This window comes from Sinocyclocheilus grahami, unplaced genomic scaffold (genome assembly GCF_001515645.1).
Source record: "Sinocyclocheilus grahami isolate Dianchi unplaced genomic scaffold, SAMN03320097.WGS_v1.1 scaffold549.1, whole genome shotgun sequence".
Taxonomy (NCBI): domain Eukaryota; kingdom Metazoa; phylum Chordata; class Actinopteri; order Cypriniformes; family Cyprinidae; genus Sinocyclocheilus; species Sinocyclocheilus grahami.
Genome location: NW_015505728.1, coordinates 718,684 through 736,634, shown reverse-complemented (window position 1 = coordinate 736,634; position 17,951 = coordinate 718,684). Strand labels below are relative to the sequence as shown.

General features: G+C 38.3%; 1 protein-coding gene across 3 annotated transcripts in view; it reads right to left on the bottom strand.

The window, feature by feature from the left end:
- The window catches only part of LOC107555937 (microtubule-associated protein 2-like), a 129,311-nt gene that overhangs the window by 9,435 nt on the left and 101,925 nt on the right, over positions 1-17,951 (bottom strand). For all 3 annotated transcript variants that reach the window (XM_016238897.1, XM_016238899.1, XM_016238898.1), the window contains 9 exons: positions 17,634-17,927; positions 13,821-16,547; positions 13,378-13,578; positions 12,830-12,967; positions 11,419-11,477; positions 10,538-10,723; positions 10,067-10,211; positions 9,398-9,454; positions 6,193-6,512 (listed from right to left, as the gene is read on the bottom strand). In XM_016238897.1, coding sequence (XP_016094383.1) covers positions 6,193-6,512; positions 9,398-9,454; positions 10,067-10,211; positions 10,538-10,723; positions 11,419-11,477; positions 12,830-12,967; positions 13,378-13,578; positions 13,821-16,547; positions 17,634-17,927 — 4,127 coding nt within the window. The remainder of the gene's footprint in view (positions 1-6,192; positions 6,513-9,397; positions 9,455-10,066; positions 10,212-10,537; positions 10,724-11,418; positions 11,478-12,829; positions 12,968-13,377; positions 13,579-13,820; positions 16,548-17,633; positions 17,928-17,951) is intronic.

Sequence of the window (17,951 nt, the reverse complement as noted above, 5' to 3'; positions counted from 1 at the left end):
ATTTATTTGCAAAAAACGTACAATCAGGCCTTTAGAAGAATACAAGTAGCCTCTCCAATATAATGTGTGTAAGAATAAGAAATATGAGGCTAAGGAAAATCATTTTTATGAATCAGTCTGTTTGAAGTATAGTCTATAAAGGCTAACTGTACTGCAGTCCATCAGACACCTGAGTCAAACAATAACATCTGACACATCATCTGATGCACAATCCATTTAGCTGTTACTGCAGTGGAACAGAAGTGTTCAACAGTGCACTCACTACCAAGCTGTTGTAGTAGCATGCTTTTAACTGGGCTCAGTGTTAATTTATTAGGGAATAGGGATTTGGACCTGGGCTGGTTCAGAAAGCAGGTCAAAGTGAACAAATGTAGTAAATCTTACTGAAATCTCTTGAACACACACTCTTACACACATATCAGTCTACCGAGAGACTGCAAACCTGAATGAGGTGCACATAATATCGACGCAGAATGGCTGAACAAAGCACAGATGATGACCCTTCAGGGAGAGAGACAGCTGCACTGGAGCCAGAGCGACCGTCTGTGTTTGGTCTCCAGAGATACATGAGTCATGAAAGTTCTCAACTCTACATACACTCTTCAAGCTAGGGCATAATCAAATGTGGTAGGTTCAACTCTGAGTGATCAAAAGTGCCATGAAACATACACAAACACACACACACACAGATGATGTTAAATGTGGCATATAATGAGGAATCCATGAACGTGCACAATGAACACATACGGCAACATTCAGAACTCAACTTACACCAAAGTTCAGAGCATTTATTGAAACTAAGCTGCAAAAATGGCTCATTTAGTCTTTTGGGTTGGAAAGTTGGAAGTGAAATAGTCATGAAAAATTTAATTTTGAAAACTGGTAAAAAAAAAAAAAAATTTTAAAAACACTTCAATATCGACATAAAATTTGAAATTATATTTTAACCACAATGCTCATCAAGTCTCAGACAGACCTTTTTTTTTTTTTACTTTTTTTTTCTTCTGGTTTTAAACTGAATTCTGATAAATAATTTCTTAAGCCTTATATACACTAAAATTTAAGAAAAGACGATGATATGATCTCAATAGGAAAGTCAAAATGGTATATGTTGTATGAAATAAATATCATCATTAATTACATTAAAAATCAAAATATGGGTCAAAGACGAAAAAAGGTTTAAGCATAAATACAATAAGTGTAATACTGCTTTAAATTGTTTTCTGTTTAATTTAATTGCAATTTTGTTTTTCTGAGCAAAAAAATAAATTATAAATTTTTCCCTGATTTACAGAAGAGATCCACTAAAATGTCATTCAGTGTAACTGTCAAATCCGGGACAAAGAGGCAAACAGACAGGTTAACGTAAGTCGGGGAGTTTATTCAAAGGAACTTAGGAGTAGCTTCCAAAAGAAAAGAATCAATTTAGGAATAAATGGAAGCAGAGAACACAGTCTTATCTGGGGTTGGCACTTTGGTCTTCCGGCCGAGAACTGAGGAATCCGAGGCTTGACAGGCAGATCGGGAGGCAAGGAACCCACAAAGAGAAGCTTGTAACTTTGAGACCAGCTGACGAGTGACTGAGGTGAGTGAGTATTTGACTGGTGTGGTAAGTGGGTGCAGGTGTCCTGATTCGGGCTGGTGAAGCAGGTGTTTCCATGACAGTAACATTCTTGTAAGCCATATTTACAACAAAAATCAATTTATGACACATTAAAAGACTAATTACTTTTACCCCAAATACTAATTAGTTGTAATTTTAAATTTTTTAAAATTTGCCACTATCCTAGGTTTTGCCCATTTGTCAGTAAGAATGTTTTACTCATTTAAAACACAATCAAATTTAATATGCTCCCTTATTCTTTTATATATTTTAATATGTACACGTCAGAATAAGCATATTATTTGAATTTTTACATAAATATTGTGTTACATTGAATGACAATGTAACATTATGTCAACCTAATTTTGACCAAAACCAAAAACTTATTTGAAACCTTAAAAGTAGACACTTTACTTACATTTAATGTGCTTTCAATGGACATAAAATCACTTTTGTAAATTTATTTTAATGCGGACATCTTAATGTCTTTGACCCATATATCATTTTGTTTGTTATAATGAAAAAACACCGAGGAGAAAAAGAAAACAGGTATGACAACCTCAAAATCACAAGCATTCTTAAAATAATACATTAAATGATAAAGTAGACATTATTATTAATTTTATCTGTAAAGTATATCTGTAAAGTAAAAAGATTTCAGATTTGTTTGAAAGAGAACAGATGCAAATATACACTCTAGAGTTGATGCAGCTTTTAGATATTTTAGAATATGAATCTAATGAAAGGTTCTGACATTATTAAACATGCACATGCTTTTCGAGTTTTCAGACTGTCCCTGTCCGCTTCAGTGGCCCTCAGTAGACATATTATGTCATTAAGGCACAGACAGGCACAGCACTCTTACCCAGTCTCACCCTTGGGCAAACACTGGCAGTGGCCGCCACATGCCCGGTCACTCAACCCTGAGATACTGTGGCTCATGTCACTGTCTCTTAGACCTGTTCCATGAGTGCCTATGCTGGGGAGACGCCGCTAGGGGTGAGGGAGCATTTGGGCCCAGACAGATTCAGGCCATGGCAGAGGTCGCTCCTCAGGGTGTCCTGAGTGCCCTGAAATGAACTCCAAAGACATTTTCAGGAGGACCAGACAAACTACTGACAAACTTAAAAAGTGACGATGATTGAATGGTTGATTTTCAGTATTTTTAGTCATTGCTCACAAGGGGTCCCAATCTACATTTTTGTCTAAAATGACATTTGTCACTTTTGTTTAGATTTTGTCTAAAATATCAAATAGATAAATTTATGTAGTTTTAACCTTTGTAATTAATTTTGAATCAAATTAATTGTAATTGCTATTGTACTTTTAAAATCAAGGTCGTTTACACTGTATTAGGTTAATATCATTAACAATATAATAAAAAAATAATTATGACTGTTCTGATAGGGAAAAAAACATTATTAATAAAGGGGTCATATGATGCGATTTCAATTTTTCCTTTCTCTTTGGAGTGTTACAAGCTCTTGGTGCATAAAGAAGATCTGTAAAGTTGCAAAGACTAAAGTCTCAAATCCAAAGAGATATTCTTTCTAACAGTTCAGAGTCAGCCACACCTACCTATAACGGCTCGTTCTAACACGCCACCACATATCTACCACACTATGTGGGAAGATTTGCATAACGCCGCCCAAATGTAACTTTTATTCTCACTGTAGTTTTGTTGACGCTGCAGCCATGTCGTGAAGACGCTGTGTGCTACGTTGTGAAAGCGAAACTACTTTGTTTGGTCTTCCAAAAGAGGACGATATCCACTTCGTCATGCCTAGAGCTGATCTGTGCTGGTCGCTGAGGGAATACATCAACTTTCACCGTGGACGAAGCAGAGTCCTGCCCAGGTTCGTCATATGTGGTTGCCGCTCATTCGTTGGATGACCCCGCCACCTCCGCTCACTCTAGCCCGGCCTCAGCTCACTCTAACTCGGGCTTCCCCTCACGCTAGGCTGCTGTGTTTTTCTTTGTGAAAGCGAAACTACACAGCATCAACAGTATGTGAGGGGCATAACATTTCCGTTTCACGCTTGAGGTATTAGCCCAATCACAACGCATTGGATAGCTGGCCAATCACAGCACACCTCACTTTTTCAGACTGATGAGCTTTGTAAAAATTGATGCGTTTTAAAAAGGCGGGGCATAAAGGTGAAACAATAATGTACAGTATGTGGAAAATAATGTGTTTTTTTTTTACTTTAAACAGCATAAACACATCTCATTACACCAAATACACAAAATAATGTTCTTTTTAGCAGCATCATATGACCCCTTTAAAGCAGCACTATGTAACGTTTGGCGCTCTACCGGTTAATAAACAGAACTGCACACATCCCGCGGAAGAACATTCCAACCGGAGCTACTTCTCTAAGTTTATGTCTATGGCGATTCACGCAGGTATGTGTTACTCCGCAGCGGTGACGACCCGACCAGGCTAGAATAGTCCAAATATAAGTACATATTATAAGTGTACCGTAGTGATTCGGAATAAGACAAAAACGCGGTTTGGAAGATGAATTCATGATGTACTCGCTCATTATATCCATTCTGCTAATTTTTAACACAGAAAAAGTTACATAGTGCTGCTTTAACATTACTAACATTATCTATTCAATCTCTGACCTTTAGAATTAATTTAGAATAAAATTAACTTTTTAATAATGTACTTTTAAATTCAACATGAAATCAAAGTTTTATACACTGTGTTAAAAAAATATAACTGTTAAATATATTTTGATGAAAAAACGCCACTAACATTATAAAGGACTTAACTGGACTTAAGTTAAGTCCTTAACTGGACATATAAAGGACTTAAAATATATTCTATAATATTATAATATTATAAAATAATACACCCTCAATAGAAATGTTATCAAATAAATTCTTCAAAAAACCTATTTAAAACATTTTTAATACACAAAATTATGATTTTTAAAAAGCATCATATGACCCCTTTAAAAACATATAAATTATAATAATAGGCTATGTAAAGATTTTCCCAGTTTTCCCCAATACATTCATTTCATGATAGAAAAAATCCAGCCCTGTCCAACATTTTTCCTTGAAATCTTAAACACTGTCTCTAACTCCACAAACAAACCAATTATTCCAATGTCACTTAAAGTCCTTCCTCACAGTTTCTCACTGCAGTCTCCCACCCCAGAAACCTCACAATCACCCACTCCTCTGGCTGATGAAATCCTTTTCTCTGCACTGCTGCACTCTGCCACAAGCCAGACATAAACATGTCACTCCAACACGCAGCCTACACCCTGGTCATTACTGCAAGCTTGCATGAAATGCCCTAAAAACACAAGGGGTGTTTACATCACGAGCCTGTCCCCATAGTCCCAGCTGAACTCCATTCAACCCGGAAAACAAACCACCCTGGTGCATATCTGTATGTGCATTTATGTGTGTATTTAATTTTGAAGTTTCCACAATCCCAGAATGCAATCCAGTTGTTCTACAACCTACTTTAAAATCCAAGAATTCCAAAACAGAGTTCTGTAATAGGCCAGTCTATCAAGCATTTCCCTAAGGGAAGCAAAATACTAAACACTGTCACACAAATATCACATTACTTATTTACTTAATGCCATTTGATAGTATTAAAATGTATATATTTAAATTTGAATTCATATTTAAACTACCGTTCAAAAGTTTGGGGTCAATATGATTTAATTTTTTTGAAAAAGTCTGCATTTATTTGATCAAAAATAAATAAATATATATATATATATCGATGCATCCTTGATAAAAGTATTAATTTGTTTTAAAAAATCTTACTGACCCACACTTTTGAACGTTAGTGTATATATTAATGAAAAAACATTAATAATGTAACATAAAATTAAAAACATTGTGATAAATGATACATTTACTATATATCATGACTGTATAACTATAATGTACATTCTAATTAAGACTGTCAATTTAACAATTAATAATTAAAAAAAATATGTTTAAAAAATATGTAATTAATTGAATTTACCTGCCATATGATGTTTTTTTTATTAATATTTACTGACGGCACTAATATTAATTTATAAGAAATAACTAGCTATGGTCTGATGACAGGTAACATGAGTGATAATGTAATGTCATAATTTTGATAAAAAAAGAAATAAAGAGAAAATCAAATGAAATATTTTATGTAAAGAATGTTCTATCAAATGTTGCTAGTTTAGATAATAAAATGAATACATAATAGGAGGTAAAGTTTTGGAGCAAGTTTTGTTCCTTGTCATGAGAATAAATGCCATGTCATAAGAATACATTACCTTCTAGTCAGGCATGGAACAAGTCAATCTAAGACAAGTGAACTGGCCCAACAGCTATGTGCAGCCATTAGTATGAACACAGTGAATTGATACATGCGGACACAAGGCAATAGTGATGAGTGCGAGACACAGTAAAACACACTTGAAAGGACAGTGTGCCCACAGGGGACAGAATCGACCCTGAAGGAGCAGAACAACAGCAAGAAAGACAGATGGAGAGGGGAAAAGAGAGTGGATAGTTGGCTATTAGCATAAGCTGTGGTGAAATCAGGATGAATTGTGAGCATTTGGACTTGCCTGGCCCCCCTTGGGCTGGTACTTGATGTTGTCAATAGAACCGATCTTGGATTTGACGTTCTTGAGGTCAGGCAGTGGCTGGTTAATGATGCGCAGCTGTTTGGGTGTAGTCGCCGGGGATTTTGGAGGTGTTCGGATGATGGCCACTCTCTTTTCCTGGGACAGCAGGCTGAGAGATTTGGGGGTGCCTGGAGTGTGGGGTGTGCCTGGAGTACGGCAGGAGTAGCTGGGAGGGGTTCCAGGGGTGATGGCTGTGGACCCGGGTGTGCGGGGTGTGGAGGTGCCACTGCGGGCCGAGCGGGACCGAGCAGTCTCTACGCCTTCAGTGGAAACACAAATGATCCGTTTAAATGCTAGGAATTAGGAAGTGCAACATCAGCAAACAAATATGAAGATGACTTAAAATACATAAAAGATCAAATACACAGTGGAGTCCATTGGTGAAAATGCTGCTGTTTTGCTTTTTTCTAATTTCATACTTTTTATTTCTTTCAAGTTTTATTACCAGCATTACAATTTAAGAGAAAACAACCGCAACACTGCATTAGATACTGAAACTTGTTTTCAGAAAGTTTTTTTAATATACATTAATATACCATACAGTTTTAAATATATATTATTTCTTTTATTCAGCAAGGATCCACGAAACTGATCGAAATTGACAGTAAAGATATTTTTTAAAGTTACTTAAAAAAAAATCTACTTAACTTTCATTAAAGAACCCTGGAAAAAGCATCAACATTCTGACAAAAATATTAAGCAGCACAACTCTTTTCATTATTAATAATAAGAAATGTTTGTTGAGCACCAAATCAGCATATTAGAATGATTTCTCAAGGATCATGTGATATTTTAAAATACATTTAAATAGAAAATAGTTACTTTAAATAGTAATAATATTTCCCAATATTACAGTTTTTATTCTATTTTTGATCAAATACATGTGGACCTGCTGAGCATAAAAGGCTTCTTTCAAAAACCCAGAGACTACACATTTTTAAATAAATATTATATTTAATATAAAAAAATGCAAATATTATATTTAATATTTGGTCTTACTACAGATTTTTTCACTTGCTTTGTATAAATTAAAAAATGTTATATACCGTATTGACCCGAATATAAGACAATGTTTTTTTCTTGGAAATACATCTGAAAAAACGCGGTCGTCTTATATTCAGGGTCTAGACTTTGACATGTCAATAATACACCCACAACAATAGGTGGCGCCAAATACGCATAAAACGAGTGTGCCATGAAATACGTAATGTAATGCGTGTAGTAAAGATCGCGAGTAATAACAAAAGAAAAAGAAAACCTTACAGCTGCATGAGTCGTGACTGTCATGTTAGCCCGATGGGACCAAACTCCATTTGTGATTTTAAAACGTAAAACAGTACCCAGATTTGAAGACTACAGTAAGATTTAACTTCTACTGTTAATAAGATTTTGGTAGGCTACTATTAGATGGGTAGCCTAAATGTCCTAATTCATGTTATTCATTTGTATATTTTTTAAATGTGATTGTTGGTACATTTTACCAGTGTTTACCATACTTTCAAAACAAAAATTAAAATAGGAAAAATATGCAATATGAAAATAATTGAAGACAAAATGTGTTTTACTGAGAAAAAACAAGATTTGGTTTTTAAAAAGCCGTTTCCAAAAGGTACATCTGGAAAAAGGGGGGTCGTCTTATATTTGGGCCAATACGGTAATTAAAAACTTACGCAATGTTGCTTCTCAAGCAAGTGTGTATTGTTTTAAAGATTTTTAGATCGTTTTACTGGAAAACAAGTGTGTTGTGTTTTTTTCAGACTTTTGGTCCCCACTGTAGATGATGATGTATACAAAAATTTTTGATGGACTTGAAATGGCACAAACACATAGTGTAGAACAGTGTTTATACTCATATGCATAATGAAAAAGGCAAGTGTAGACAAAAAAGTGGAGGCAAAATATCCTTATGTATAACAGTGCCTATGAAAATCATTCACCCTTTTTGAATTAGTTACATGAGTGAAACATTGTGGTTTCAATGCTGTAACTAAATGTGCATTGGAGATGAATAACTTTTAAAGGGGTCATATGATGCGATTTCAAGTTTTCCTTTCTCTTTGGAGTGTTACATGCTGTTCGTGAATAGATAAGATCCCTAAAGTTGCAAAGACTAAAGTCTCAAACCCAAAGAGATATTCTTTGTAAAAGTTAAGACTGTTCCATGCCCTCCTAAAACGCCTCGTTTAGACACGCCCCAACATGTCTACGTCAAGATGTTGGAAGATTTGCAGAACGCCGCCCAAATGTTCACGCAAAGAAAGAAGGCGTAACTTTATTGGTGCTGCCGCCACCATGTTGTGAAGACGCTGTGTGTTTTGTTGCGATAGCGAAAATACTTTGTTTGGCCTTCCAAAAGAGGACACGGCTAGAAATCAATGGTTAAGTTGTATTTACAACCCAAATATTCAGATGTGTGCAGCGCATTTTATGGAGGACTGTTTCCTGGTAGAGTAGACTACAATGCCGGCTGTTCTAACTCAAGTAACGTCTAATGTCTGTAAGTACGTTTTCATATTTAAAGGATTTGCCACTGATGATTCAAACGCGAGTTTTGAGCAGTGTACAGTAGCGCTTGTTTGTAATTTCTCCGATCACAAATGCAGACATATGGTTTTATGTTTACGCGGCGCGATGCAACGCAACGCGTAAAAAGACAATATAAGTCATTATAATCCGTAATTATGTCCCCACTGGATGCAACGAATACCTAGTTTATAATGGGTTTTATTGGTTTTGTCTCGTCGCTCCGGCAGAACAGGGCATCACAGTATGGTAGGGGCGTAACATTTCCGTCACACGCTTGAGGTATTCGGCCAATCACAACGCACTGGATAGCTGGCCAATCAGCGTACACCTCGCTTTTCAGACCGATGAGCTTTGTAAAAATCGATGCGTTTCAGAAAGGCGGGGCATAGAGGAGAAACAATAATGTACAGTGTGTGGAAAATAATGTGTTTTTTTAACCTTAAACCACATGAACACATTTCATTACACCAAATACACAAAATAATGTTCTTTTTAGCAGCATCATATGACCCCTTTAATGGCACTGTATTTTTTATGGTGATTGTATCCCTGCACAGGACAGCAGGTATGAAAGACCGACAACAAACAGGGTGAAACATTAGGGACTGATACTCTATACCTGTCATACTATGAGACCTGCCTGTCCTGTGCTCTGCTTTGACTTCAGTACGGAATGCTACAGGAGCAGGGGAAGAGAGGAGTGAGTATATAGTGAGTATGAGTTAAAGAAAGTCCGTAGATACGGAAGCAGAGATTGAACGTGTCCTAAAATATATCCGAATATGTCCAAAAAGCTTTAAATAAAGACTTCAGATTCTTCAGGCACCTAAAAAAACAGTTTAGATTAGTGCTTCTTTCATTAATTTTGCAGTGCATACTGGCTTTTTGTGAAAGAATATGCAAATAAAAACCATGCAATATTGATAAAATGACTTATCAAATATAATAGTATAATCAAAATCAGTGATAAAGTCTGATCATTGTCAAATATTATTACATTATGTGGTTGTACTGTACTTGTATTTAAAAAATATATTTTTTATTTTATAAGCCACGTACGTTACTTCAGTATTGTGTTATAGATGTCAGGATGTGCATTAATAAACCTTGTTAAGTACAAAAAAAAAAAGTAAGTTTCTTTGTCACAGTAATTTGTCTCAAACAAAATCAAATCAAAAATGGTCTGATTCAATAGAAATAAAAAAATCACTATTTTTATTTCTATCTATAGAGATAGAATCAATAAAAAAATATAGAGATTTTACAGGTACATGAGAATGCCTCTTACATGTGGGCCTGCGTGGTGCTGTGGACCCAGAGCTGGTAATGGAAGTGGAGCTCTCCTCATGATCAGCCATGTGTGGGCGGCGAGTTAGTATGGATGCTGGCCGTGGAAGGGATGACCTTTTCTCTGGGCTCCGAGAACCACCATCCTGAGGACAAAGTCATTAATCCTGTTAGAATCATGGTGAACTTATGGGATAGTTCATAGGAATGGGATAGTTCACCCCCGAATTAAAATTTACTCCCCCTCGTGTCATTATTTGGAATTTAGCATTATTTCTTCCAATTAACTCAATGTTATGGAAAATACCTCTCTATAATTCATAACACTTCAACAAATCATTCAGATTTCCAACAACATGAGGTGAGAAAATCATAAACAAATTTTAGGATGGCTTCCTCTTTGGAAAGTTCTAGATTAGTTAGTAATGTTCAGAAGCAAATAGTTTTCCAAAACATCTTGCTCCCTGCTTACCTTTACAGCATATGAATTTAGCGATACTTGTGGGCCCGCTGAGGAAGGGCGGGGCTCATAAAGATCTGCCTCCACCAACGGGCTCCTTTTATTGGAGGAGCTGGCCGAGTTCGGCCGGGCTGGCAGCAAAGCCTCTGCCCGAATTTTAGAAGTGGGGATCTTTGTTAGTGTTGTGGGATTGGAGGTCTATGATGAGAGGAACACGGACAGATGAACCATTCATGCACAGTGAAAATGAAACCAAAAACATGAGCAGAAAATGATATGAAAATCAGCATGGCAGCATGTTTAACCAAACGAAATGAGCAACATCTGACCACACATTTGGGGATACAAGGGCATTTACCAGAATGCAAAACCACTCAGGAATGAAAAATAAACAAGCATAAAAAGAAGAAAACGTGCATGGACCATTAAACTGCTTGAGGGGGCACTATGTCTCAATTTAAGGTTAAAGGAAATGAGGCAAATAGGTCATGCAAACTTGTAAAACAAACACAAAACAGATATGAGATGCGATGAACAGGCAATACAAAGAGTGGAAACCAGGGAGGCATCTGAGGTGCAAAGAGGCTATACTGTATGTACTGTATATATTGAATTCATTTCAATTCATCATTGTTACCACAAAAAATATGGCGTAACTAATGACAAAATGAACAAGAGGACCGAGTGTAGTTGTCAATGTAATTTGATGTGTGACATGTTCTGAAGTTGATTTAAAAAAAAGTTCACCAAAATAGCCTTTCATTATTAATAATTGCTGTTATTTCTTAGTACTTGAGCTGATCTCTAGTATATAGACTGGACTATCTATTGACAACCTATTTTAATTGGGATCATCATATTTGTATATGATTGAAATCTAATGTGATGCTTACAGATGCTCTGTCTCTAGAGTGCCTGGCCACACTGAAGGGCAGTCGACCATCTGCAGACACTGCAAAGATAAAGAGAAAAAGAGAGGCTGAGGATGATAAAGAGAAGAAATGCATACTGTGACCATGACCATTGAGTTATATGCTCTTCAATGAAAATAAAACAAACTGAACATTACACACAAGCAAATACACAGCAAATGCAAACTTGTATACAAAAGCAGCCACATGTGCTTCACATATAGTACGATTTTTCTTTTAAAAAAGCCTTTTTATACTTATTTTACACTTATTTTGTAAAACTGAAGTGTGCAATGTGACAGCTATGGCTTGTCGAACAGATAGTCCTGCCTCAAACAGGAGTTATGTTGAGTTAATGTTGCTAAGTGAGCTGGTCAGATGATCCAACTAACAAAAGAAAATGTTCTGAAAGTGCCACAGAACCACAGTGTTTAACTTTTCAAGCAAATCAACATACAAATTGCTTACTTCTAGTTGTCCCTGAATATTAAACTGGGACTTTTGATTCACTTATGTTTTTAAGACTTAACCACCACCCGGTTATTTTTTTAAATGCCCAAGCCAAGGTACTTCTAATTGGGCTATTTAGGATCAAAAATGAAACTGACCATTACCCACAGCTAAATATTTTGTAGCTACTGGAAAGCTCTGCTCTGAAACTACTTGGCACAGAATAACAGAGAATTTGAAAATGAACTGTATTACATAAAAGGCTGTTCAGTAGCGTCCAATTGGGGCATTGCAGCAATGTATGAGATGTCCAACATAAATTCAAGCACAGTTCCCAGAAATCTAACAGTGGAACTTCATTATGGCGCCGCGAGTTCCTTTCCTCCAGATTTCTCTTAACTGAGCGCCCAGAACTTACTCAAACCACCAGTTGCCTTTGTTACCAGTGCAATTGGTCCCTGAATGTTGTATACAACCGAATACAAATGTTACAAAAGGAGAGGAAATAGTGATTACTCTATGCTGCACCTCATAAACTGTCTAACACATTTAAGTCAAAAGGATATCCTTTAAAATGAACCCACAGACAAACACACAAAGTGATTGGATGCACCACATTTTCACAATATTCAATAAGCAGTGCCACTTTGAAAAGAAAACAAAGTGTGAATAAACACGGAAACTGAGAGAACACATGCAGACAACAAAAAGAAAGGTCAAGCTATAAGAAAATGAAAACATTATATGCAAAACAATTGAATAAAACACCAGTGAGCCTCATTACAAACACTGCATGAACATACAACTTGCGTAACTCATACAATTTGCTATGTAAAATACATCAAAAGAAAAACAAATCAAATAGACAAGCATCACTCTTAAAACAACATGCCAATGCCCATGTTTGCCAGCCACATTGCAAACAGCTTGTGACAGAGATCACCTGTGGGTTTCCGCTTAACACACGCGTGATGTTGGGTAGGTCTAGGGTGCCTTACGGTAGCCTTTAAAACACTCTTCCGGGAAGGAGAGCATGTCTGAATATCATATTTTTTTGTGAGCTCAGCCTTCTTAATCACAGCTACAAGAGGGAGACACAGAATCACACAACAGCAGTACAACTCAGGACGATAGGAGATACAGTCAAATAAAGTTTCACTAAAACACTAATTTAACAAAGATGTAATGAAAAAAGCAAATGTGATGAAATTTATTTGAAATTCAGAATAATCTAACTATTGTAAAATCACATGCACTTCATAGGTTTAGTTAAATCTGACACTCTGTTTTCTCAAAAATAATAATAAAATTAAAATAATACAAAGTTTTGGATTTTATACATGACATCTAATCACAGTGGAAATAAACATTAAGATTTAAACATTCAATTTTGTTGAAAAATGTGAAGGGAAAATGTCATACTGAAAAAAATAATACAGAATATACAAACAAAACAAAACAAAACACAATGTCACTTCCAGCAACAAAAACCTTTTTTCTTCTTCATCTCATCCTTCTGGATGGGTACCGACTCTTTGCGAACAGGTTTGCGTTCAGGGGTGGTGATTCGTCCTTTGGTCCTGCTGCCTTTAGCCCTCTGTTTCGCTGGTTTCTCCGCGGGTGGTTTTTTGACAGGGCTCATCACTCTTGGTAGAGGCTCAATTTTCTCTGTGGCCATGCTCTTATCATCATCTACAGAGTACATGAGGTGAAACAGGCAAGCTACTCTTATACCAGGCTGTAAACATGCATTTACTTGAAATCCAACATGGCCCTCACAGAAACTTAAAATTCTGTACTGCTGTATACTGGCAAGCCAACTAATATACAACTGTTACCTAAAAAGATAGGAAACAAGTTAACTTCAAGACAATTCTGAAAGGTTTCGTCATTTGCTGAGCAAATTTCATGCAAAACAGATATTAAAATCACACCTTGAGTATCCACCCAGGAGCTGTCTAAGATAGAGTCATCAATGGTAGTTTCATCTTTGTAGTCATCGTAGCTTTGGTTTGGGGCCTCACTCTCTGGTACTTTTATCTCTTTAGCTGGACATACAGGAGGCTCTACAGGCTCTGGAACATCTACGGCTTCCTCCAAACTAGGAGCCTCCATCTCTACTTCCTGTGCCATTTCCACAGACTCCTCCTCCTCTTCTTTCTCTTGGAGGAGCTGTGGATGTTCCTTCTCAGGTGGAGCTGAGAAGCGTACACTGTGTCCAGAGACTTCGCTCTCATCAATGGTCTGCACTACTGTAATAAAGTCATCTTCCACTGTCACTACTGACTCAATCGCTGCTCTAGGCTCAGCAGTGTCTTCTGCAGCTTTGGCCCCTTCCAAGATTTCCTCATCTTCCACTTCTTCTTTCTCAACCAGTTTTTCCTCCTCTTTTTCAACCACAACCTCATCTGGTTCAGCTGTATCTACCACCGGCTTCTCTTCCACATTAAGTGCTGGTTTTGGTTCTGGCATGACCTCATCAGGCTCCTCAGCAAGCTCCACCTCTTCCTCTACTTCTTGAGTCACTGTGGTGTCAAGAGGAGCCTCGTCTGTCTTGGAAGGAGCTGGCTGAGGTTTCTCCTCAGCAACTTTCTCTTTGAGGGGCTGTACTGAGTCTTTCTGCTTTACCTCCTGCTCAGAAGGTCTCTCCTCTCTAAAATATTTCTCAAAAGACCCAACAGGAGATAATCTATTAGGATCTGTTTTAAGAGCTTCTTTCTCACCTGGTGATCTAGGTTTTTCAGTGTCACTAACATGCATTTTCTCCTCATCAGTAGCACTTTCTACAGAAGATGCTGGGGATGGTCTGATGGGCCGAGCAATTCTGTCCTTTGCAGCTCCAGTGAGCTGGTATACATCCTCTGCATCTACCTCTTCATAAGCTTCCTGATGCACAAGGTCTGGTTTATTCTTCACCTTCTCCCTGAGTTCCTGGAGCTCCCGTTCCTCCTCTACACTCAAAGGCCGGTCCTCCATCTCCAATTTGCGAATTTGCCTCTCATAGTCAGCTATTTCAGCTTCGGTTTCAGCTGCAAGTTTGGAACCTGCATCAAGATCAGGCTTTGCGTCTTCCAGAGTTACCGTCACCTTCGGCGTGATAAAGGTTTCAGCTTGTTTGTCTAACTGTCCTTTCTCATTATCAGGTAAAGTTGGACTCTTAGTTTCTTCCAAATGTTCAGTCTTCAAAAGATCAGACTCCTCTTGCTTAGTCTCTACAGGAGTTTTTTCAGAAGGTGTATTTTCAATTTCAAAGGATTCTTCATTCTTCGGCTTTTCTTCTTCTGGTTTTGCCTGTGGTGTAACAACCTCTGTTGGTTTCAGATCTTCAGTCGATGGACATTCCTGTTGTCCAAATGCAACAAGACCAGTTTCCTTCTCCTCTGATATCACAGTGTTGAAGATTTGAGGAGATGAGTCCATTGGACTGTGCACATCCGCAGGCGACGGCATGGGACCAGAGTATTCACTAAAAACACAATATCCTTGCTCCTCCAACTGCATTTCTCTCTTTGTAGCCATCTGGCCCTGGTCACCTTTGAACAAATGTGCAAAAGAATCACTTACTAGAGAAGACATGTCCATTGGGACAGACTTCCTTCTCATAATCTCTGGGTCAGTGTTGTCAGATGTCAACCTTGATCGAGTACCTGCCAAGTCCAGCATTTCAGGCAAGTCTGGGGCCATGACGGTGCCATTCTTATAACAGCTCTTAGCTTGGACAGGGGATTCTGGAGACTCTGACTGTGGACTTGTCTTTACATCAGTGACTGTTGCCTGGGGAGGTGAAGATGATGGAGTTGTGGTAGAGGCAGTTGTCTCCAGGATCAGTGGTGGAAACTGAGGGACCTTCTCTACTGAGGGAGTGGTGACAGGAAGGTAATCGGCAGATTCGTCAAGGCTTCCACTAGTATGAGACATGATGTCAGTGGCTAACGGAGAGAAGTTTCTTGGATGTCCTTGGGCATCACCATGATCCATTGCACCAATGCTAATATTTAAAGAGTAACTTCGTTGCTCTAGTGCTAGTTTTCCAGGAGACAGTCTGCAGTCATCTCTTCTGTCTACAGGTAAAGCACTGTGTAGTGTGTCTGGGCTACTTTTCTGAAGATCTGGTTGGACTTCCAAAGAGTGTGTTTGGGCCAAGGTGCTGTAACTGATTTCAGGAAGTGGTAGGTCACCAACAGAGTCCTTCTGTTCTTCTGATTTAGTACTCAGTTCATAATACCCTTCTCCTTGAGACCCAGAGGCATCTGTCTTAATTGTAGTGGTTTCAAAATAAGCAGACATCCCAGATTTGTCCTTCATGTCCCCCTCTGTTGTTATTTCCATTTGTTTGTCTTCAATTTGCCCTGGTTTGACCTCATGGATATTGCTGGAGTCACACGTTTCAGTTGAAGGCTGTTTCACAGCACCACTTTGTACATCAGGCTTTTCAGTTGGAGTCTCGCAAGGTTCTTTGGCATGACCGTGGTCACTTGGAGGCACTTCAAAATCCTCCATGGGGCATGTTCGAGCAAAGGGGCTTTCTGGCATATCTGTGTCTCTGGCAAGGCTCTGGTAAGATGGGAGTTCATCATCTAGATGCATTGCAGATTCAGTGAAGTCCATGCCAATGGGATCTGTCCTTTCACTGTCTGGTCGCTCTGCTTCCATCTTCACAGCTGAAAGCAAATCTCAAGTAGTCTGCATTGTATAGTATTATTAATCATTCAAAGTACAATATGTTTGCCAGGCCAACCACCCACAAACAGGCAAAGCTCTTGGTCAAATGAACGTCCACTTTCAAATAGCAGCAGCCGATGAGACACACATACCAATTCAGTGATGGAGTGATGGCATGGATATGACAGGACCAGCATGCAGACCCAGAACATTTAATGTTGCGTGGATGAGGTCCAGTAAATGAGGATGAAATATCCAAGGAAGTGGTCCGAACACGATACTGACATCATTACACCAGCAGCAAGATGGAATAGCTGATCTAAAAACTTCTGCCAAATACATATTCAGAGATTATGGAAAATGGATAGTGATTTTCAAATAACCAGATATTACACATACACATGTGGCTATAATTGCCTTAAATTGCCGCTGAAATAATACAGGGTTTTTAATTATTCAAAATTGTTTAGCATTTTGCATAATAAAAGGAATAAAAAACACTTATGTAAACCATGAGAAATGACAACGCTTTGGAAAAAATAAAATAAAATGAAAATGAAACACAATTTAAATTAAATCAACAAGCTTAGCTTTTCAAAAGCCTTTGAAAATGAAGCATAACACAGTATCACAATATCACAAAAACAGAGGATTCTCATAGAATCCCACAGATGTTTGTTGGAGCATGCAGCAAAAATCACCCACAAACTGGCAATGTAGCTGGCAAATAAAAATTAACTGAGCAATGGATAACAATATATGGAAGCGGTCGACCTGGCAGCAGTAGCATCAATAGAGAAACAAGCAGTAAATTTCAGAAAAAGCTTAATCAGATAGCTAGCAGATGGCAGCTGCTCTGGGAAAAGCTTTAAGTAGAAAGACATTGACAGACAGACACACAGCTCTGGCCACAGAAGCTGGTCACCATCAAGCCTGTGTTGCCTTGCAGCATCAGCAGATAGAGGAGATATTTGAGCCATCCACCCACATTCCCTCAGAAAGCTTTCACGATGCTTTCGCTTTGCTTTTTTTGTTGTTGTTGTTGGGAGAGAGAAACATGCAGGTTGTGAGAAGGATGGACACACCTTCTGCAGGGCTTTCTTGCCCCCCTGCTTCCTCAGCGCTCCCATTAGTGGCCTCGTCGGCAGCAATAGCTGCCTGTGTGTGAACCTCAGCCTGCAGACCGGGCAGAGCCTGGGCCTCGCCTATGACCTCTGCCCGCTCTAGGAGCTCAGATGGGGGTTCCTGCTCAGGCTCCTCCCCACTCCACTGCTCCTCCTCCTCCTCCTCATCCTCTAGAGCTGCTGCTGTTGCTGCGGCTTCTGAAGTCTCCTCCTCTTCCTCCTCCGCAGCTGAGAGACTCTCTATGGTCTCCTCTTCTTCATAGAGAGGGAGACAAGTGG